This window comes from Cherax quadricarinatus, unplaced genomic scaffold, assembly GCF_038502225.1.
Source record: "Cherax quadricarinatus isolate ZL_2023a unplaced genomic scaffold, ASM3850222v1 Contig1263, whole genome shotgun sequence".
Lineage (NCBI taxonomy): Eukaryota > Metazoa > Arthropoda > Malacostraca > Decapoda > Parastacidae > Cherax > Cherax quadricarinatus.
In genome coordinates, this window is record NW_027196289.1 from 1 (window position 1) to 24,368 (window position 24,368).

At 40.4% G+C, this 24,368-nt stretch overlaps 1 protein-coding gene across 1 annotated transcript in view; it reads right to left on the reverse strand.

Moving 5' to 3' along the window:
• Positions 1 to 9,552: 9,552 nt before the first annotated feature.
• LOC138851622 (uncharacterized) overlaps positions 9,553 to 24,368 on the reverse strand; it is a 36,157-nt gene continuing 21,341 nt past the window's right edge. Inside the window, exons 4-5 of the mRNA XM_070080924.1 lie at positions 13,628 to 13,712; positions 9,553 to 11,368 (exon numbers count right to left, since the gene is read on the reverse strand). Of these exons, the coding sequence (XP_069937025.1) occupies positions 11,283 to 11,368; positions 13,628 to 13,712 (171 nt within the window). The 3' untranslated portion in view covers positions 9,553 to 11,282. The remainder of the gene's footprint in view (positions 11,369 to 13,627; positions 13,713 to 24,368) is intronic.

A 24,368-nucleotide genomic window follows, 5' to 3' on the forward strand; every position in this document is an offset into this window, starting at 1 on the left:
GATGACAATCTTTTGTACTCTCCTAGGTAGCATCCTAATGCTCTGTCTATATGATCTTATTGTGATGTCTCAGGATGCATCTCGTAAAACTTGAACAGGTACTGGAAAAATTAGCCAAGACTATTTGCAAAGTCAAGCTCTCTAAATGTCAGTTCCTTAAGAAATAAATAAGATTTCTGGGCCATGTAGTGACAGAACAGCAGTAAGACAGACGGGTCTATACTCTTGGTTGTTCAGAAATTCCCAAGACTTATTATGGCAGATGCTGTTCGTTTCTTCATAGGCCTAGACCAGATTCTACAGCACTTTTTTAGCCAGATTTTCCACCATAGCTACACCTCTGACCCGGTTTCAAAAAAAAGACGTGCCCTTTGATGGATTTGTTATCTGGAAAGAGCCTTTGTTACCTTAAAGAACAAGTTAACATGGATCCTGTTCTTAAATTTCCTGATTTCACCAAGGGGTTTACCTAGAGGATGGATGCCAGCAAAACTGGACTCGCAAGAGTCCATTGGTAAGCAACAGCCAATAGCTTATGCTAGCTGTGGTCTTACCAGATCTGTGATTAATTGCTAAGTGACAGAGCTATGGGCTTTGAGCCATTTCCGAAACATTATTTACCAGTATCCTATCAAGATGTACATAGATCACTTGCTGTTATTGTTTCTCTTTACAAGTAAGAATCTCTTAGGAAAGCAAGCTCAGTGGTCTCTCACTTTCAACGACTCTAGACCAGAAATCTGTTGTGTTCCAAGAAAGCAAAATGTCGTTGCTAATGTCTTGTCGAGGCATATTGCTTTTGTTAGTACAGACTACTCGTTCTCCATTGAGGATCTAGAGAGCCCAATGCCACAAGACCTTCGATTCCTGACCAAAGAGGCTGCTGACTTGCAGGTTAAATCACCTGTACTACTGAGGGACTTAGTTGTCAACTAAGTAGTGCTGTGTCGTGTGACCAAGCTGGTTGATCCTGGCACGACATACCAGGTAAAGTGCATCCAGGTAAATACCGCAGTATCACACAGGCAAGAATGAAATCCTTCTGGTCTAAGATGGCAGCGGAAATGGCAAAGAACATGCATAAAAGTGTGTTGTATGCCTCCAGCACAAAGGTACCGCCACCGATCCAAATCTCATTCTCAAGTATCCCATTACAAAAGAGCCTTGGGAAAGAACTTCTGTCGACCTGCTGACGACCTTCTTGACCTCAAAAAAAGGTAATAAATACCTGCTTGTAATGATGGACAAGTTGACATGGTACTGTGAGCTAGTACCCATTCCTGATAAAACCGCTAAGACTTGCTAATGTCAGACAATGGGTTGGAGTTCATAAATGCCACAATGCAGGCTCTTTACTCTAGATTTGCCATACATCAAGCGCCAGTACCTCCACACCATCTCGTGAGCAACGGCCTTGCAGAGCTTATAAATCACAAAATCCTAAAGGTGCTCAGAGTGACTATCAGTCAGAGTTGTACCACATAGGATGAGTTCATTCCAGATATGCAGAGTACTCTAAACTCTTCGCACAACAACTCGAACACACCCCACTTCGCACTGTATGGCTATGACAAGTGTTTGCCTAATGAAATTCTGTTTGTTCTGCTTCAGCCTGTATATGACACTGACAATGTAACCATCAGCAAGATGCGGACTTCACAGCTTGTCTTTCAGAGAGAACGAGAAAATCTCAAGAAAACAACGGACAAGTTTTCATCTAATCGTAATACTATTGCTAAGGAGAGTAAGGTTGTACAAGATTGCAAAATCTTACGTAAACCCCTCGCATGCATAAGATAGTCCCTAAATTTGTTGGTCCTTACCATGTCCTTAGACAGCTCCATGGCAACAAGTTCGAGGCGAGAGAGATTGCCACAGGAATGATTAAGGAAGATCACCTTGACCACATGAAGTACACTGACGTTGTTAAAGCTGAGGCTGAGCTGAAGGATCGTGCATTGCAACAATGCAACCAGACTAACACTAGAGACAACTCATCTGCAGAAGTTTGTGGTTATAGGAGGGTGGGGGCAGGAGGAAAGAGGAGTGATTGGTGGAATGATGAAGTAAAGGGTGTGATAAAAGAGAAAAAGGTAGCTTACGAGAGGTTTTTACAAAGCAGAAGTGTTATAAGAAGAGCAGAGTATATGGAGAGTAAAAGAAAGGTGAAGAGAGTGGTGAGAGAGTGCAAAAGGAGAGCAGATGAAAGAGTGGGAGAGGCACTGTCAAGAAATTTTAATGAAAATAAGAAAAAATTTTGGAGTGAGTTAAACAAGTTAAGAAAGCCTAGGGAAAGTATGGATTTGTCAGTTAAAAACAGAGTAGGGGAGTTAGTAGATGGGGAGAGGGAGGTATTAGGTAGATGGCGAGAATATTTTGAGGAACTTTTAAATGTTGAGGAAGAAAGGGAGGCGGTAATTTCATGCACTGGCCAGGGAGGTATACCATCTTTTAGGAGTGAAGAAGAGCAGAATGTAAGTGTGGTGGAGGTACGTGAGGCATTACGTAGAATGAAAGGGGGTAAAGCAGCTGGAACTGATGGGATCATGACAGAAATGTTAAAAGCAGGGGGGGATATAGTGTTGGAGTGGTTGGTACTTTTGTTTAATAAATGTATGAAAGAGGGGAAGGTACCTAGGGATTGGCGGAGAGCATGTATAGTCCCTTTATATAAAGGGAAAGGGGACAAAAGAGATTGTAAAAATTATAGAGGAATAAGTTTACTGAGTATACCAGGAAAAGTATACGGTAGGGTTATAATTGAAAGAATTAGAGGTAAGACAGAATGTAGAATTGCGGATGAGCAAGGAGGCTTCAGAGTGGGTAGGGGATGTGTAGATCAAGTGTTTACATTGAAGCATATATGTGAACAGTATTTAGATAAAGGTAGGGAAGTTTTTATTGCATTTATGGATTTAGAAAAGGCATATGATAGAGTGGATAGAGGAGCAATGTGGCAGATGTTGCAAGTATATGGAATAGGTGGTAAGTTACTAAATGCTGTAAAGAGCTTTTATGAGGATAGTGAGGCTCAGGTTAGGGTGTGTAGAAGAGAGGGAGAATACTTCCCGGTAAAAGTAGGTCTTAGACAGGGATGTGTAATGTCACCATGGTTGTTTAATATATTTATAGATGGGGTTGTAAAAGAAGTAAATGCTAGGGTGTTCGGGAGAGGGGTGGGATTAAATTATGGGGAATCAAATTCAAAATGGGAATTGACACAGTTACTTTTTGCTGATGATACTGTGCTTATGGGAGATTCTAAAGAAAAATTGCAAAGGTTAGTGGATGAGTTTGAGAATGTGTGTAAAGGTAGAAAGTTGAAAGTGAACATAGAAAAGAGTAAGGTGATGAGGGTATCAAATGATTTAGATAAAGAAAAATTGGATATCAAATTGGGGAGGAGGAGTATGGAAGAAGTGAATGTTTTCAGATACTTGGGAGTTGACGTGTCGGCGGATGGATTTATGAAGGATGAGGTTAATCATAGAATTGATGAGGGAAAAAAGGTGAGTGGTGCGTTGAGGTATATGTGGAGTCAAAAAACGTTATCTATGGAGGCAAAGAAGGGAATGTATGAAAGTATAGTAGTACCAACACTCTTATATGGATGTGAAGCTTGGGTGGTAAATGCAGCAGCGAGGAGACGGTTGGAGGCAGTGGAGATGTCCTGTCTAAGGGCAATGTGTGGTGTAAATATTATGCAGAAAATTCGGAGTGTGGAAATTAGGAGAAGGTGTGGAGTTAATAAAAGCATTAGTCAGAGGGCAGAAGAGGGGTTGTTGAGGTGGTTTGGTCATTTAGAGAGAATGGATCAAAGTAGAATGACATGGAAAGCATATAAATCTATAGGGGAAGGAAAGAGGGGTAGGGGTCGTCCTCGAAAGGGTTGGAAAGAGGGGGTAAAGGAGGTTTTGTGGGCGAGGGGCTTGGACTTCCAGCAAGCGTGCATGAGCGTGTTAGATAGGAGTGAATGGAGACGAATGATACTTGGGACCTGACGATCTGTTGGAGTGTGAGCAGGGTAATATTTAGTGAAGGGATTCAGGGAAACCGGTTATTTTCATATAGTCGGACTTGAGTCCTGGAAATGGGAAGTACAATGCCTGCACTTTAAAGGAGGGGTTTGGGATATTGGCAGTTTGGAGGGATATGTTGTGTATCTTTATACGTATATGCTTCTAAACTGTTGTATTCTGAGCACCTCTGCAAAAGCAGTGATAATGTGTGAGTGTGGTGAAAGTGTTGAATGATGATGAAAGTATTTTCTTTTTGGGGATTTTCTTTCTTTTTTGGGTCACCCTGCCTCGGTGGGAGACGGCCGACTTGTTGAAATATATATATATATATATATATATATATATATATATATATATATATATATATATATATATATATATATATATATATATATATATATATATATATGTCGTGCCGAATATGTAAAACTGGTCAATTAGCAAGAACTCATTTAAAATTAAGTCCTTTCTAAAATTTTCTCTTATACGTTTAAAGATATATTTTTTTCATTAATGTTGATGTACAAATTTATAATTTTGCACCAAAAGGAATCTTAGAAAACTTACCTAACCTTATTATAACAAGAACAATTTATTTTAGCCTAACCCAACTAAATATATTTTAGATTTGTTTACAATAATTTAATACTAAACAAACACAGTGAAATATATTTTTTTCGTTAGGTTCAGAATGATTTTGGCGAAATTATTGCATACACAAATTTTCACTTGTCCTATATGGCAAGATGAGCGTTGCTATTTAAGCCAAGATCGCAAGTTCTGCCTATTCGGCAACCTCACGGACTGGAAAATAATTTATTATGGGTGAATATAATTATCCCAAGAGGGTACTAAGTCAGCATATCTCAGAAACTGATTGCTGACTGGAATACTCACGTGTGTGGGCTAAAAACCCCGCTCATCACCGAGGTATATGATAATCTGTTCAGCGTACAGAGTTCTTAACTGCGCAGTCAATGGAATCATCACACACTAAACAGACTTACCTGGGTTTGTGTATCGGACCCTTACTCCCGGGTATCGGTGTCTTGATTGAAGAATAATGTTCTTTGAATAATGTCATGCTATACTCTGTTAAGATCGCAACCCTCATTGTTACACTGTTCATCAAGTTTTATTCACTATAATGTCACTAAAGAAGTTGATCACACTTAGCTGTGACTTGATATGATCTTCGAGATACTTTTATGCGAAAAACGCGCGGATCAGTGGTCTTTGTTAGTTATCCCAGCATCAATGTGTCCCCCAACAGGGTCAAAAGCAATCTAACCTCAGACGTCTCCTGCTCCACCTTGCTTGCCCTCTACCATAAAGGAAAAGCTGACTTAGCATATTTCCCCTCCTTGCCAAACTTCCACTATGAAGAAATGCAGAATGCTTGATTCTTGCTATCTTAAGCACAGACAACAATGTACATCTTTAATATGGTAATAAAGTGGGAGCAGCATTTCTTTAATTGTCCTGCTAAGGAAAGAGAATGATTGTCTCTTATTTAAACTACATTAATTGCAACAACGTTCTCTGGCAAAGAGCCACATAACCATATCACATGCCCCTACTGCATCTGGAATCAATTATTTAATGTAGCAGTAAGCAAGATGCTTGCCCCTTCTGAGAGGGCTGGGCCCCTCTGGGCTGAAAGGGAATGAAGGGGGCTGATAACCCCCTCCTGGAGAAAATTTCTCCACAAAATCAAAGTGATGTAAGTCACAGTGATGTAAGTAGAGGTGACGTTCCTCTCATCTCAATGATGTACCTCTCAGCACGTCTCAGTAATGTACCTCTCAGTGATATACCTCTCATTGTACCTCTCAGTGTTGTACCTCTCAGTGGTGTATCTCTCAGTGGTGTATCTCTCAGTGGTGTACCTATCAGTGGTGTATCTCTCAGTGGTGTATCTCTCAGTGGTGTACCTATCAGTGGTGTATCTCTCAGTGGTGTATCTCTCAGTGGTGTACCTATCAGTGGTGTACCTCGAAATGGTGTACCTCTCTATGATGTACCTCTCACAGATGTACCTATTAGTGCTACCTGAACAACAGTGACATACCTATAGGGTTATACATCAATTTGATGTTCTTCTCAGTGATGTACCTCTCAGTGATGCACCTCTCAGTGATGTACCTTTCAGTATTGTACTTATCAGTGATGTACCTCTCAGTGTTGTACCTATCAGTGATGTATCTCTCAGTGTTGTACCTCTCACTGATGTACCTCTCAGTGATGTGCCTCAGTGATGTGCCTCAGTGATGCGCCTCTCAGTGATGCACCTCTCAGTGATGTACCTCTCAGTGATGTACCATCAGTGATCTACCACTAAGTGATGTACTTCTCAGTGATGTACCTCTCAGTGATATGCCATCAGTGATCTACCACTAAGTGATGTACCACTAAGTGATGTTCCTCTCAGTGATGTACCTTTCAGTGATGTACCACTAAGTGATGTACCACTAAATGAATCTTTCCATGATGTACCTCTCAGTGATGTATCTCTAATGCAGCATCAGTGATGTGCCTCTCAGTGTTGTACCATTAAGTGATGTACATCTCAGTGATGTACTTCTCAGTGATGTACCTCTCAGAAATGTGCAAAGTGATGTACACAGTAATGTACCTGTCTTTGATGCATGTCACAGTGATGTACCTGTCAGTGTTGTGCCTGTCAGTGATGTGCCTGTCAGTGATATACCTCTCAGTGATGTACCTCTCAGTGATGTACCTCTCAGTGATGTACCTCTCAGTGATGTACCTCTCAGTGATGTACCTCTCAGTGATGTACCTCTCAGTGATGTACCTCTCAGTGATGTACCTCTCAGTGATGTGCCTCTCAGTGACGTACCTTTCAGTGATGTACCTCTCAGTGATGTACCATCACTTATCTACCACTAAGTCATGTACCTCTCAGTGATGTATCTCATGGTGAAGTACCACCAGTGATGTATCTCACGGTGAAGTACCACCAGTGATGTACCACTATGTGAAGTTCCTCTCATTGATGTATTGCTCAGTGATGTACCACAAAATGTATCTTTCCATGATGAACCTCTAAGTGATGTATCTCTGAGTGATGTAACATCAGTGTACCTCTCAGTGATGTAACTCTCAGTGATATACTACTATGTACCACACAGTAATGTACCTTTCAGTTATGTACCTATCACTGAAGTATCTCTTAGTGATGTACCTCTCAGTGATGTGCTTCTCAGCGATGTACCTTTCAATGATGTACCTCTCAGTGATATACCATAAGTGATCTACCACTAAGTGATATACCTCTCAGTGATGTACCATAACTTATCTACCATTAAGTGATGTGCCTCTCAGTGATGTATCTCTCAGTGAAGTACCAACAGTGATGTACCACTATGTGATGTTCCTCAGTGATATATTGCTCAGTGATGTACCATTAAGTGATGTACCACAAAATGCATCTTTCCATGATGTACCTCTCATTGATGTATCTCTCAATGATGTAACATCAGTTGTGTACCTCTCAGTGATGTAACTCTCAGTGGTCTACCTCACACTGATCTACCTCTCTGTGATATACTACGAAGTGATGTACCACACAGTAATGTACCTCTCAGTGATGTACCTATCATTGATGTATATCTTAGTGATGTACCTCTCAGTGATGTACCTCTGACAGATGTATGTCACAGTCATATAATTAGAGGTGATATTCCTCTCATCTCAATGACGTATGTTTCAGTGATGGACCTCTCAGTGATGTACATGTCAGTGATGTACCTCTCAGTGATGTACATCTCAGTGATGTACATCTCAGTGATGTACATCAGAGTTGCATACCACTCAGTGATGTACATCTCGGTGATATACATGATGGTGATGTAACTAGATGTGTTGTACCCTAGAGTGATGAATCTGAGTGCCACATTATCTACAGTGATGTGCCTCTGAGAGATGTATGTCACAGAGATGTAACTCATAGTGATGAACCTTACAGAGATATAACCAGAGGTGATGAACATCAAAGTGATGTAACTAGAGGTGATGTTACTCTTATCTCATTGATGTACCTCTCAGTTGTGTACCTCTCAGTGATATACCATCAATGATCCACCACTAAGTGATGTACCACTAAGTGATGTATATCTCAGTGATGTATGTCACAGTGATGTATGTCACAGTGATGTATGTCACAGTGCTATACCTCTTAGCGATGTACCTCTCAGTGATGTTTCTCTCAGTGATGTACCTCTCAGTGATGTGCCTTTCAGGGATGTACCTCTTAGTGACATACAATCAGTGATCTAACACTAAGTGATGTACCTCTCAATGATGTACCACTAAGTAATGTACCTCTCAGTGATGTACCATCAGTGATGTGCCTCTCAGTGTTGTACATCTCAGTAATGTACCTCACAGTGATATACCATCAGTGATGTACCTCTTAGTGATGTGCCTTCAGTGATCTGCCACTAAGTGATGTAACTCTCAGTGATGTATCTCTGAGTGAAGTACCATCAGTGATGTACCACTAAGTGATGTTCTTCTCAGTGATGTACCTCTAAGTGATGTACCTCTAAGTGATGTACCTCTAAGTGATGTACCACTAAATGTACCTTTCCATCATTTTCCATCATATACCTCTCAGTGATGTAACACCAGTGATGTACCTCTCAGTGATGCACCTCTCACTGATCTACCTCTTGGTGATATACCATTAAGTGATATACATCACAGTGATGTACCTCTCAGTGTTGCATGTCACTGTGATGTACCTCTCAGTGATGTACCTCTGATAGATGTATGTCACAGTGATGTCACTAGACGTGATGTTCCTCTCAATGATGTACATCTCAGTGATATTCAATTCAGTGATGTACATCATAGTGATATATCTCATGGCACTGTAACTAGATGTGATGTACCTCAAAGTTATGCACCTGTGAGTGCCACATTATCTACAGTGATGTACCTCTCATCTCAATGATGTATGTCTCAGTGATGTGCCACTCAGTGATATACATCACAGTGATGTACCTCTCAGTAATGTAACTAGAGATGATGTACATCAGAGTTGTATACCACTCAGTGATGTACATCATAGTGATATATCTCATGGCACTGTAACTAGATGTGATGTACCTCAAAGTTATGCACCTGTGAGTGCCACATTATCTACAGTGATGTACCTCTCATCTCAATGATGTATGTCTCAGTGATGTGCCACTCAGTGATATACATCACAGTGATGTACCTCTCAGTAATGTAACTAGAGATGATGTACATCAGAGTTGTATACCACTCAGTGATGTACATCATAGTGATATATCTCATGGCACTGTAACTAGATGTGATGTACCTCAAAGTTATGCACCTGTGAGTGCCACATTATCTACAGTGATGTACCTCTCAGTGATGCACCTTTAAGAGATGTATGTGAGAGTCAAATAACTAATAGTGATGAACCTTAAAGAGATGTAACTAGAGGTGTTGAACATCAAAGTGATGTAAGTCACAGTGATATAAGTAAGGTGATGTTCCTCTCATCTCAGTGATGTACCTCTCAAATGTGTGCGTCTCAGTGATGTACCTATCAGTGGTGTACCTCTCAATTGTGTACATCTCTATGAAGTACCTCTCAGTGATATGCCTCTCAGTGATGTACCTCTCAGTGATGTACCTCTCAGTGATGTACCTCTCAGTGATGTACCTCTCAATGCTGCACCTCTCTGTGATATCACTCTCAGTGATGTCTCTCTCAGTGCTACCTGAGCTACAGTGATGTACATCACATTGATGTTCCTCTCAGTGATATACCTCTCTGATATACCTCACATGTTCATCTCAGTGATGTACCTGGAAGTGATGAACCTCTTAATGATGTTCCTCTTGGTGATATAACTGTTGGTGCCTTATGTTCAACAGTGATGTAACTCACAGTTCTTGATGTACTTCACGGTGTTGTACCTCTCTGTGCCACATGATGTACAGTGATGTACTTTGTGATGCACCTCTCAGTGTTATATGATGAAAGTGATGGTCATCTCAGTGCCACAAGATCAGTGATGTACCTCTCAGGTATGTACTTAGCAGTGATGTACCTCTCAGGTATGTACTTAGCAGTGATGTACCTCTCAGGTATGTACTTAGCAGTGATGCACCTCTCCATGAAGTACCTTAATAATATACATCTATGTGTTGTACCTCACAGTGATGTAACTCTGTGATGTACTTCAAATTAAAGTATATGTCACTTATGTAAATCACAGTAATGTAACCAGAGGTGATGTACCTCACAGTGATGTAACTAGAGGTGATGTACCTCACAGTGGTGCAACTAGATGTCAAGTACTTCTCAATCATGTATCTCTCAGTGATGTGCCTCTCAGTGATATACCTCTCAGTGATGTACCTCTCAGTGATGTACCTCAGTGATATACGTCTCGGTGATGCACCTCTTAGTGATGTATCTCTGCGTTATGTATCTCTTTTATGTACATCACAGTGATATACCTCAGAGTGTTATAATTAGAGGTGATATACCTCACATTGTTGTACCTCTCAGTAATGTACCTGTCAGTGATACATGTGTCAGTCATATACATCTCAGTGATGTACCTCTCAGTGATGTACATCTCAGTGATGTACCTCTCACTGAAGTACCTCTAAGTCATGTTCCTCTCAGTGATGAACACTCAGTGATATACCTCTCAGTGTTACATGATCGACAGTGAAGTACCTCTACGTGATGTACCTCTCAGCACTGTACCTCACAGTGATGCATTCCTCAGTGAAGTGCATCTCAGATGTAACTGACAGTGCCACATGTTCTACATTGAGGAATCTCAGTGATGCAACTTTAAGAGATGTACCTCATAGTTATGTACCTCACATTGCATCATGATGTAGGGTGATGTACCTCTCAGTGATGAACCTGTCAGTGATGTATATTACAGTGATGTACCTCACAGTGATGTACCTGTCAGTGATGTATCTCAAGATGATGAACATCAGAGTGATGTACATCTCAGTGAATTCTCTAAGTGATGTACCACTAAGTGATATAATCTCAGTAATGTACTCTAAGTGATGTACATCTCATTGATGTACCTCTCAATGATACACCTCTCAGTGATGTACCTCTCAGTGATATACCCCTCAGTGATATACATATTCATGTACTCTCAGTCATGTACTCCTCAGTCATGTACTTCCCAGTGATGTACCTCTCTATGATGTAAATCTCTGATGTACCTGCAACAGATGTATCTCTCAGTGTAACATAATCTGCAGTTGACAAAGACACAATGGTTGTCCATCTGTCCTCTGTATCGTCAGTTTTCTACCCAAAGCAAACACTGCAAATTAAAAAAAATATTAAGAGAATATATATATATATATATATATATATATATATATATATATATATATATATATACATATATATACATATATACACGTTACTATACGGAATGTAAGATAAAATCTTTATGAATATACTGTTACAGTTGTCATAGCAAGTTTATGAAGAGTGGATGGAAGTTGTTTCACAAAGGCTGTTGGTAATGGTGTGTCAGTTGTTGTTGGTAGAAATGTTACAATGGCTGTTGGTAATAGTGTTACATTGGTTGTTGGTAATAGTTTCACAGTGCATGCTGGTAGCTGTGTCACAGTGGGTGTTAGTAGTAGTGTCAGTTTACGATGGTAGTAGTGTTGTTGTCAGTGGTCAGTGGTGACGAGAACTCATCTCTCTCCTGAGCTGTCTCGGATGATTAGTATGGAGTGTAACAGAGCACCATGACTTGCTTCTGTAGTGTCTTAGAATCTGAGTTCAAGGTGTTGTAGGAGGAGATTCGTCCACTCTAGGAAAATAAGAAACGGAAAATTCGCTGGGAAAAGTATAACAATGTATGTGAGGTGGTTGGAGTTAGTGAAGAGAAACAAGTTACCAGCAGTAAGGAACTGAGAGGCAACTGTTACAAGTAGGGAGAAGTTTTCAGAAAAAGGAGGAAACATCAAAGCGAAGGTTTAATGAGCAGATATGATGGTATGAGGTGTGAGATTCACTGGTAATATATAAAGAGGGTACTTTCTGTAACAGTGATAGGAAGGTGAGACAGAGCATGTGTTTCCCAGAAACTAATGTTCGTGACATAGTCAACAGGTTGGATAATATGTCAGGTAATGGGATCAAGCCCATTATCTGCATCATACTGATGGATGGTAGCAGTGACACAGTGATGGTAGTAATGACACAGTCATTGTAGAAGAGACAAAGTGATGGTAGTAGTGACAGTGATTGTAGTAGTCAAACAGTGAAGTATGGAAGTGATGACAAACGTAATGGTAGTAGTTACACAATGATGCTTGTAGTGACACAGTGATGGTAGTAATAACAGCATAATGGATGGTAGTAGTGACAAGGATGGTGGTAATGACACAGTGTTGGTAGTGGTGTCACAGTGTTGGTAGTGGTGTCACAGTGATGATAGTAGAGACACAGTGATGATAGTAGTGACACAGTGATGGTAGTAGTGACACAGTGATGGTAGTAGTGACACAGTGATGGTAGTAGTGACACAGTGATGGTAGTAGTGACACAGTGATGGTAGTAGTGACACAGTGATGGTAGTAGTGACACAGTGATGGTAGTAGTGACACTGTGATGGTAGTAGTGACACAGTGAAGGTAGTAGTGACACAGTGAAGGTAGTAGTGACACAGTGAAGGTAGTAGTGACACAGTGAAGGTAGTAGTGACACAGTGATGGTAGTAGTGACACAGTGATGGTAGTAGTAACACAGTGATGGTAGTAGTGACACAGTGATGGTAGTAGTGACACAGTGATGGTAGTAGTGTCACAGTGATGGTAGTAGTGTTGCAATGATGGTAGTAGTGACACAGTGATTGTAATAGTCAAACAGTGAAGTATGGAAGTAGTGACAAACGGAATGGTAGTAGTGACACAGTGATGGTAGTAATAACAGCATAATGGAGGTAGTAGTGACAGTGATGGCAGTAGTGACACAGGGATGGTAGTAATGACACAGTGATGGTAGTGGTGTCACAGTGATGGTAGTAGTGACAGTGAAGGTAGTAGTGTCACAGTGATGGTAGTAGTGACACAGTGATGGTAGTAGTGACACAGTGGAGGGTATTAGTGACACAGTGATAGTAGTCATGACACAGTGATGGTAGTAGTGACACAGTTATGGTAGTAGTAGTGACGCAGTGATGGTAGTCATGACACAGTGATGGTAGTCATGACACAGTTATCTTAGTAGTGATACAGTGATGGTAGTAGTGACACAGTGATATATGTTAGTAGTGTTACTATGACTGATGGTAACAGTGACACAGGAGTAGAGGACAGAAGTGTGACATTAGTAGAGGACAGTATTGTGACAGTTGTATGGGATAGTAGTGTGACAGTACAGGACAGTAGTGTCACAGTGGTGTAGAATAGAAGTGCTAAAATTGTGGATAACAGCAGTGCCTCGGTGGTTGAAAGTAGCAGCGTTACAGTGGTTACTGTCAACAGAGATACACTGATTACTTGGAGCAGTGCCTCAGTAGTTACTATCAGCAGTGCCACTGTTGCCATTGAAGTATACTTACTATTAAAAGTCTGGACGGTGTACGGCTTCGGATTATTACTGAGAGCAGCCACTAGAGGATCAGATGATGTCATTGTTGGTCCAAGCTGTCAACACAATAAATTACAGTTATCTTACATGGCAATTTGACTAAACTTCCATAATATTCTGTAAATAAGAAGAGAAATTAAGTTGTCTGACGAAATATTGTAGAATGATAGCTCTAGGCCTTTCGTGTTGCAATCAACACATCATCAGGAGCTTGCAAAATTGCAGAAAAGAGGAGGGTTTCCACGCCAATACGTTCCCAGGGGACCGCGTTCACTGGAGTGAGAGAGGGAGAGAGAAGGAACCAGAAGTGCCCACAGGCACAACAGCCAGAAGGATGAATATTATAGCATAAGAAAAATCCTACAAACATTTATATTGTAACCTAAACGAAATTAACGTAGCAATAATAAATTCAGTCATATTTCTCTATGGCAACAATAACTTTAAATACGTATATATGTCTGTGACATAGGAGTCACTGGCAATTATATACCCTCCACAGGACATCGTGTCCTTTAAATGACGAGAGAAAACCCTAACGTATAGACGGGAGACTGTATATTTATGTAAAGGAAACAGGGCTCATTAACATAAACTCGTTTAAACTGAGGGGAGGCATCTGCAATGACAAGATGGCCACCGATATTCATCCCACACAATCCAGAGGCAAACACTGGCTCAACCTTCAGAAACTGCAGGAAAGACGCCATAATTCCTCGGTGTGGCACATTTAAGACAGTCTGATGCATACGTATAAGAGCCCAATTTTAGACTGTATACTATTGCCTCAACTAAAAATGCATCTAATTTGAACAGCCCATCACTAATATTGTATAATGACTGCCTATCATGCTTAATAATTGCCGATTCTACAATATTCCTTTCAAGCCAGGAGGAACAAGGAGAGATGACTCTTGCTTCCAGCCAATTTTCAGGGTTATTACAAGTTCTAATATAGTTGAAAATCGCGTTCGACTCCTGTGCTATACGCATGGAATAACGGTGATGGGACATTCTCACCTCCAATAACTTTCCAGTTTGTCCCAAATAGGAGAAGCTGCAACCGTTGCAACCAACTCTGTAGACACCACCAACACGTTGTTGTGGTGCACTCTTTATCAGGATGCTTCTAACAGTCCGTGATTTTTAAAAACTACGTGTATATTAAATCTTCTAAGAGAATTCGGTAGGATAGATAAGTTCTCTTTATATGGGAGATCCAGCACATTCTTGGTCTTAGGTGTTATTTTAGGTTCTGTCCTATAATAAGTTTTCTTAGCTGCCAGCAAGGTAGATTCCATAAACATCTTAGGATATCGCAGTTTCATGCCAATGTCAAATATTTTCCTAATTTCTTCATCTAGGTCCTAGGAACTCCGGACTGCACACTCTAGGCTCTCAAAAACATAGTAAGAAATACACTCCTTTTGACTCTAGTCTCATGGGTGGAATAATAGTGAATGTATGAGCACATATTGGTAGCCTTCTTATATACTGTAAACTTAAACTTTCTATCAACCTGGTGTATCAACACATCTAAGAATGGAAGTTTACAGTCCCCCTCTTTCTCCACGGTATCATGACAAACGTACCTTTTCTAAAATAAACCTTATCTTCATGCTAAAAAAAAATAAGTTTCATAACTTTTTTGTCATATTGGATGATGTCGGTCTTGTTATTATTATTATAATCAAAAAGAAGCGCTAAGCCACAAGGACTATACAGTGTCGGTCTTGTTGCCCATATAAATCTAAAAATATTTGGGATAGTTCAGAAAGGTACGTTTGGTCGTGTAAATCAATCATTCTCCTATGTTTGTTGTGAAAATCAAGTCAATTCATTCATAAATAAGGATGCATTCGCCCTAAATAGGTAAATAAGTTACTTTCGAGATATAGGCCGAAGCGCGCGGCACCCCCGCTGCCCGGGAAATAATTTTTTTTTTTTCTTTTTTTTTTTTTTTTTTTTTTTTTTTTCTTCCCCGAAAAATTCGCCTTATTTTACACTTTTTCCGCGACCTACGAGTGTTCATTACAGTTAACCATTGTAAATCCGTTTTCTCTCATCACTGATAATGGCGGTGGCCCGGTGGCCTGGTGGCTAAAGCTCCCGCTTCACACACGGAGGGCCCGGGTTCGATTCCCGGCGGGTGGAAACATTTCGACACGTTTCCTTACACCTGTTGTCCTGTTCACCTAGCAGCAAATAGGTACCTGGGTGTTAGTCGACTGGTGTGGGTCGCATCCTGGGGGACAAGATTAAGGACCCCAATGGAAATAAGTTAGACAGTCCTCGATGACGCACTGACTTTCTTGGGTTATCCTGGGTGGCTAACCCTCCGGGGTTAAAAATCCGAACGAAATCTTATCTTATCTTATCTGGAGGTGTCGGGCATGTTATGCAATATACCCAGGGTAGCTTGATTGGTTACTTGATCATATTAGCTCCGCCCACTCTGGCATGATCTCAGATGGTGAATTTGTATTATATTAGACATAAAGATATAAGAAAACGATAAAAATAACACGGGGAAAAACGTAACAAAAACGTCAACAAAGCTGAGTCAGCGCTTCTTACGCACTATGTCGCGTCAGCACTGTCACCATGCCTGTTATAAATGGCTGTAATTCCTTTTAGAAACATCGTACAAGGATAATAATTATACCAGAGTGTAGCCAGAAAGTTCAGCTATTTTTTGGTAACAATAACTCCATTTTCATATTATTTCGATTTTTTTTTGCACCGCGCGCGTGAACCTGACTGCTCCCTTAATTTCTACATGGCAGGATATCTTTCAACAGTCTAGCCTCGAAAAATTCCATATACAGATTCCTCAATAAAGGGGATAACGGATTACTCATCGGTATTCCTTGTTTTTGAGCACAGTATTTCCCCTCAAACTCAAGCTTGCAATCAACTACACAAAGCTTAATCAATTCAATAATTGTATTTTTATCAAAAAACTAAGAACTCATCTAATTCTTCTTCCAAATATCCTAGCAAGTCGGGAACAGGGACTCTCGTGAACAACGCACTGACATCAACACTCACAAGTGTAAAATCATTAGACGTGTTGATATTTTTCAATTTGTCGATGAGATCAACATTGTTTTTTAAATGGGCGTCAGAAATGTTGCCAAGCAAAGGAGTTAATATTTTTACCAACCATTTTGACAAGAACTATTTATAAGTCTGGCAGGAAAACAGGACTTCTGGGTTTTAATCAAACTGTACATGTAAGGAAATGTCGCATATCTCTGATAATTGTTTAATTCCTCATTACCTCTCAGTAAGGTTCTAAGTTGTTTAATAAATTTACTATTAACCTGGTTCAAAGAGTTCTTATTAAGGAGTACGTAAGTATCCCTGTGTTCTAATAATCTAATTCTATAATCTACCTTGTCCATAATAACCATCACATTTGCAATGTCCGCTTTCGTAAGATGAAGTCGAGCATCTTTCTTTATTTCATGGTAAGACTTAATAAATCTTTGAGGACAGTTCGGTTCCATAGGTCTGAGCACAGCTCCATATACCATGCCTTTGCAGATATTAAAAGTTTCAGGGGATAGGTCCCCTTGTTTTTCCAAATTGCAAAAGGGTTTGGCAAGCTCAACATAATTAGTGCCCCCACTAGTAGGCGCGAAACTTAGTTAACCCATATCCCAATGTTGTCTGCTGGTCACGAGTAAGTTCAACATTCGACAGGTTAATAGCAAACTCCGGGTTAGCATGTTGAGACCAGCCACTTTGTGCTATGAGATTGTTTAGTTTCCTAGTACGTCAACATTCCGTTTACCGTTTCATTATTCTCAGTCCCCTATATATGTAAATGATCTTGCCACTCAGGTGGTACTACGTTGAAATAGTTTTGTTTGGCTTTTCTAACTTCAATAAATAACATTTTCCTTTTGTGTTGAAGCAGATCAATATTCTAAGTAATTACTAACCTGTGGAGCTGATCAAATGGGGTCGACGACAGATTGACCAACCTGTTTTGTAGAAGTGATTTCCATAGTACCTATTCACTGAGGCACTTTCGTAAAAATACTAATTTTAAGGATGCTTTGTGGGCCTTAAAAAGTACAGATCTGTAAGAGGAAACAGCAAAGGAATAAGAAGGAAAAAGTCTAGAGAATTGGGGTAAGATTTGGCAAATGGTATTCATATTAAGCAAATGTCGCAAACCAAGCGATACAAGATGCAAAACAACCACGGGAGGAGTAGAATGATAGCTTTAGGCCTTTCGTGTTGCAATCAGCACATCATCAGGAGCTTACAAAATTGCAGAAAAGAGGAGGGTTCCCACGCGAATACGTTCCCAGGGGACCGCGTTCACTGGAGTGAGAGGGAGAGAGGAGAAGGTACCGGAAGTGCCCACAGGTACAGCAGCCTGAAGGATGAATATTATAGCATTAGAAAAATTATAGCATTAGAAAAATTCCACAAATATTGATATTGTAACAAACGAAATTAACGTAGCAATAGTAATAAATTCAGTCATATACGTATATAAATATTGTCTGACATAGGAGTCACTGGCAATTATATTATACCCTCCACAGGACATCGTGTCCTTTAAATGACGATAGAAAACCCTAACGTATAGAGGGGAGACTTTTATGTAAAGAAAACAGGGCTCATTAACCCAATGGACCATTCAATCCAACAAGAATCTAGCACCCAGCAAAGCTATGTGTTTTACATTGATCCGAGGACATATGGTGGTGTGGGTGCCTCTGATCTAATTTCATTCTACTTCCCATTTGGTGTACTAGCCTCCAAAAGCAGTATATACATTGTTGTAACCACAAATGAGTGCTATTGAGTGGGTTAGCGAGTCATGTGATTTTCACTCACCATGAGGGTGAGGGTTTGGGGAGGTATATTATTCCATGCCTCATGTAGAGCAGCCTCCAACTGAGGGATGGAAATGATATCCTTGTCCAGTAAAGTTCGTTTCACTATCGACCAGAGGATCTAAATGGGGTTTGGGTCTGAGGAATCGCCTGGCTTGTCATTAAAGAACCTCACTTCAGTCCTTAAGCCACTGAACTACAAATCTGACGGTATGACACTGTCCTGAATAAAAACCGTAGTCCCTTGTTTGTCAAACGCCTCAGGTAAATTATCAAACAATAACTCTAGGTAATAATTATACTGGTTCATATACTGGTTTTTGGGAAGAGCAATGAACTCACCAACACTGAGCACTGTAACACCCTCAAACAATGAGCGAATCTGGGTGTTTGGTGGTCCCACAGGTGTAGTGTGGGTCTAGCAGGTCACTACTTCTGGGCCGGAACACATGTCGACAAAGGTTGCAGGTGACAGTGAAGGTTGCTTCATCACTACAAAGTACTCCAGACCACTGTTGAGAATTCCAGTGAAGATATTTCTTTGCATAATCCAGCCAACATTTCTTTCGTGGCTTGGAGAGGATTGGTTCCTTAACCTGGCGGTGACTACTATAGCCCAGTTCTGACACACGTCTGTTAACAGTTCTTACAGACACCTCTGAGAGAAGATGTGGGCTCTTTTCTTTCAGTTCTCTAGCAGTTTATCTTAGGTGTACTCTCTAACTAAGGTACGAACAAATGTCTTCTTCGAGGGGGCCAAACTGAGGTTAGACAGACGGAAACTCGACACCGCCACCAGCCTTGAAATGCTGCACCCAGTGCCTCACTGAACTCTCACACACCAACATTCTCCACAACTTCTTTCGTCTGGTGCCTAGCTTAGTGAAGCCCTATAGCTCAAAAGCTATAGTTTCAAGTGTTACAGACTTCCTTTTACCCATGACCAAACATGTATAGCCCCAAAACAAAAGGGAACACTGGACAAAAGATGGGGTGGATGAGAAACAAAAGTGAAACACTTCTTCTCACCACGGCAGCCAAGTGAACACTGAAGAGTCACTGTCGATTGTGGCGGCAGGACGTGACGTAATGCTAATGGCTGCTACCCGGCATAATGCACTGACGAAAAAAGACATCCCACTATGGTAAGCCTTTGATTATCGTCACGGCAGTATGCCGGGGTGCTCACCCGGCATAATGCAGTGACTAGCACTGCACAACCATCACTGCACAAGATCATAGCCCACATTACAGATGCAGTGGAGTCTTCTTATTCTGGGGAGAGTAGTTCCCCTGAAGCAGGACAAGGTGGCCCTGGCTTGGATACTGAAGATTACTGTGCAGTCCTAGAAACTGCACAAATTATGAACACACCTACCAAAAATTCTTCCCAACCAAAAGCGAAATTGTGTAAATTCTATGTTTGGGGCATCTGTAAGCATGGAATATCAAGAAAAGCAAATGGGACATGCAACTTTGAGCATCCCAAAAAATGTCGTGGCTTCCTGTCTAAAGGAGTGTGTCGTTCTCATTCCTGTAAATTCTTTCACCCAGAAATGTGCCACTCTTCGGTTCTCCAAAAACAGTGCTACAACAGCAATTGCCCTGCATACGTTCTAAAAGGGACCAGGAGGTACAGACCTCATAAGACAAACAATAGTAGTTATGACAGGTGATTTTTTAGTGGCAGGAAACGTAGAAAGAAAGTGGAAGAAAATAAAATTAGTCCTCCACCTTGGAGCCTTGTTACACTGGAGGCACAGCTAGTGGCCCCCCCATGGCTCTCCAGAACCACAACAACAGATGCCCATAACAAAATACCCCCAACAAACACAGAATACAACCTCATTTATATTTGATAATACACAGGGCCGTAAGCCATCCACCAACAACAAAATACCTTTCATTATTTCACTTCTAGAGGAGTCAAATGCGATGTTTGCAGCCTTCACAGACACTCACACAAAAGATCACTTTGACAACGAAATATGGATAAATGGGTACAACCTTTTTAGATGTGACAGAAAGAACAGGCAACTAGTGGGGGGGGGGGGGGTGGCCTGTATGTCAAAGAGCCGCTCATCTGCACGGAGTTGCTGGACACCACAAATGATGTAGTTGAAATTCTAACAATAAAGATCGAGAACCAAAACCTAGTCATCGTGTCTGTATATAAGCCACCAGATGCAACCTCACAACAGTTCAAGGAACAGCTATGGAAAATTGGTTACTGTCTGGAAAGCCTTCCAGGCCCATCCCCAAACATCTTACTGCTTGGTGATCTCGATCTATATATACAGAATGGAAAAAATGTAGTATATAATGTTATAGCAGAAACAATCCCTGGAGGCAGCGCAGGTGAAAGGTCACACACTAATTCTCTGCGATAAACACACCATAAGTCAGCAGATATTGGAGCCAACAAGACTGGAAAACACACTTGACCTTATACATTCACAAATAATGAGGACCTGGTAAGAAACATAAAAATATAAAAAAACAACTAACACTGATCACAGTCTAATCGATGGTCAGGCTTACATGCGCAGGAGTCTTGATCAGCAAAATGCACGTAGCTGTGAAGGTGTCTACATCAAATACAACTTCAACATCAAGAACATCAACTGGGACCAGGTGAACCATGTCTTAAAACTTCCTGGCAGCTGAAGTATGTTCAAGACAAATTTCCCTAAGAAGAAGAGAAGAACTGGAGAGAGAAAGACGCTCCCTCTCCAGAAGACGACGAAGAATCACTGAGCTCCTCATTAATGCTAGATTATCTGATACATAGAAGGAGGCGCTGACCAGGGAAGTGGAAAGTATCGAACTTTAGTTAAAGGACTCATGCAAGATCCAAGAGAGACAGGAGTTAAAAGCGAATCGTGAAATTGAAAGATATTCGAAATATTTCTTTTCATATGCTGAAAACAAGGCAAATACCACATCTAGTATCAGGCCCTTGCTTAGACAAGATGGGACTTACACAGATGACAACAAAGAAATGAGTGAGATACTGGAATCCCAATATGGCTCTGTGTTTAGCGAGCCACTACTCAGTCTAAAGATCAACAATCCAAATGATTTTTTCGTAAATGAGCCTCAAAATTCCATCAATGTATGCTAGATTTCCGACATGCTCTAACCCTGAGAGACTTTAAGAAAGCAATTGACAACATGCCCATGGACTCAGCCACAGGCCCAGACTCGTGGAACTCAGTGTTCATTAAGTACTGCAAGAAACCACTTTCTCATGCCCTAAGTATACTATACATAAGGAGCTTAGACATGGGTGAAATTCCACAGTCACTAAAAGCAACGGATATAGCCCCACTCCATAAATGTGGCAGCAAAAATTTCCTCCCACCTACACCCACTCATGTATTTATCCAACCTATTTTTAAAGCTACACAACATCTTAGCTTTTATAACGTTACTCGGGAGTTTGTTCCACTCATTCACAACCCTATTACTAAAACAGTGCTTTTCTATACCCTTCCTGTATCTGAATTTTCCAAACTTAAAACCAATGCTGTGAGTTCTGTGTTGGCTAGATATTTTTAGAACGCTATTTACATTCCTTTATTTATTCCTCTTTTCAATTTATTCACCTCAGTCTTATTCCCCCCCAGTTCAACGCCTTTCTAGAGAGTGCAAATTCAGGGCCCTCAGTCTCTCCTCATAGGGAAGATTTTTGATACATGGGATCAACTTTGTCATCCACCTTTGAACGTTTTCCAGAGCATTTATATCAATTCTGTAATACGGTGACCAGAACTGAGCAGCATAATCTAAGTGAAGCCTAACCAAAGATACATAGAGTTGAACATTATTATTATTATAATCAAGGGGAAGCGCTAAACCCGGAGGATTATACAGCGCCTGGGGGGGGGGGGTGGAAGGCATTCAGGCTTAATTCGGAGAACTGGAGCACAGATCCAATTTCCTAAATCAAGAGCCCCTCACCAACATCAAGGAACCTTCCTTGAGGGGATAGAGTTCAACAACAACCTGACATCTCCTATTATTTATGCCAAGAATTCTGTTCGCTTTATTGCGAACACTTATGCACTGTTGTCTTGGTTTTAGATTACTGCTAACCAGAACTCCCAAATCTTTTTTGCAATCAGTAATATTAACAACTACATTATTTACTTTAAATGTGGCATGGTTATTTTCTTATCCAATGTTAAGAACTTTGCATCTGTCTATAATAATCGGTATCTGCCACTTCTCCGACAACTGCATCAGTCCATTCAAATTTTCCTGGAGTGCTCTAATATCCTTATTAGAATGAATTTGGCGACCTCTTTTGGTGTCATCAAACTTGCTTATGTCGCTATTTATTCCCTCATCAATGTCATTTATATAAATTGTGAACAACAAAGGTCCAACACTGATCTCTGCAGAACACCCCTCGTGACGCGCCCCGACTCTGATTTCTCCGCCATTGATGCAAACTCTCTGCTGTCTATCTTTCAACCACACCTCTACCCAGGTTAAAAATTTTCCTGTTCCATGTTCCTTAATTTTCCTAAATAGTCTCTGATATGGAGCTCTATCAAAAGCCTTACTGAAGTCCATATACACGATATCATATTCAGTGCCATTATCTACCTCCTCAGTTACCTTAGTGGAAAAAAATTAGTAAATTCGTCAGGCAGGAACGCCCCTTTGTAAAACCATGCTGAGATTCATTAATCAATATATGCCTTTCAAGATGGCTACGAATTGCCTCGGCAATTATTGATTCCATAAACTTTCCCACTATGGGGGTAAGGTTTATTGGTCTGTAGTTCGAAGCTCAGGACCTGTCTCCTGTTTCGCAAATAGGTATTACATTTGCCATTTTCCAAATGTCTGGCACCATGCCAGTTTGTAGTTATAAATTGAAAAGATTAGCAAAAGGTTTGCTAAGCTCTTCTTTACATTCCTTGGAAGCAGTTCATCAGGGCCTGGGGATTTGTTCGGTTTTAATTTCTCTATTTGTCTGAGGACCATGTTACTATTTACCCTAATCGTGTAAAATTTATTATCATCCTGTTCTACATAATTTATTATTTCTGGAATTTCACTAGTACCTTCCTGCATGAAAACCGAGAGGAAATAAGAATTAAAATTTTCACACATTTCCTTATCACTGTCTGTTATTTGACCTAAGTTAGTTTTGAGTGGGCCAATCTTGTCCTTAATCTTACTTCCATGTACCTGAAAGGAACCTCTAGGGTTAGTCTTCGAATTCCTTTCCACTTTAGCCTCATAATCTCTTAGCTTTTCTTATTCTCTTTTTTATTTATCTCTTTAATTTAATATATTGATTTCTTAACTGCACATTCCCTCTTTTGATATGCCTATATATGCCTCTCATTTGACCAATGAGATGTTTTAATCTATTGTTTATCCATTTGGGATAAATTTTGGTATATCTAATTTCCCTACTTGGAGCATAAGTTGTCTGAGCAACTAGAAGTATGCTCTGAAAAACGTCATATTGGCAACCAACACCCCCTACCTGACCCATAGTTAGGTTGATCCAATTTATCCCACCCAAGTAATTTCTCAGTCCCACGAAATCGGCCATGCAGAAGTCTGGGACAGAGACTTGATTGCAGTTATTAGGGAAATTCCATGATATGTTGAAACTAAGTGATTTGTGATCGCTTTCCACAACCTCATCATTAACCTCAAGATTTTTAATTAGTGATTCTTTGTTGGCAAGAACTAAATCAAGAACATGATTTCCTCTATTTGATTCTCTCATGAACTGTTTTAAAAAGCAATCCTGAAACGATTTAAGTCACTAGACTCAAGATTTCCTGTCACATTGTTCCAACCAATTTGTCTGTTTAAATCTCC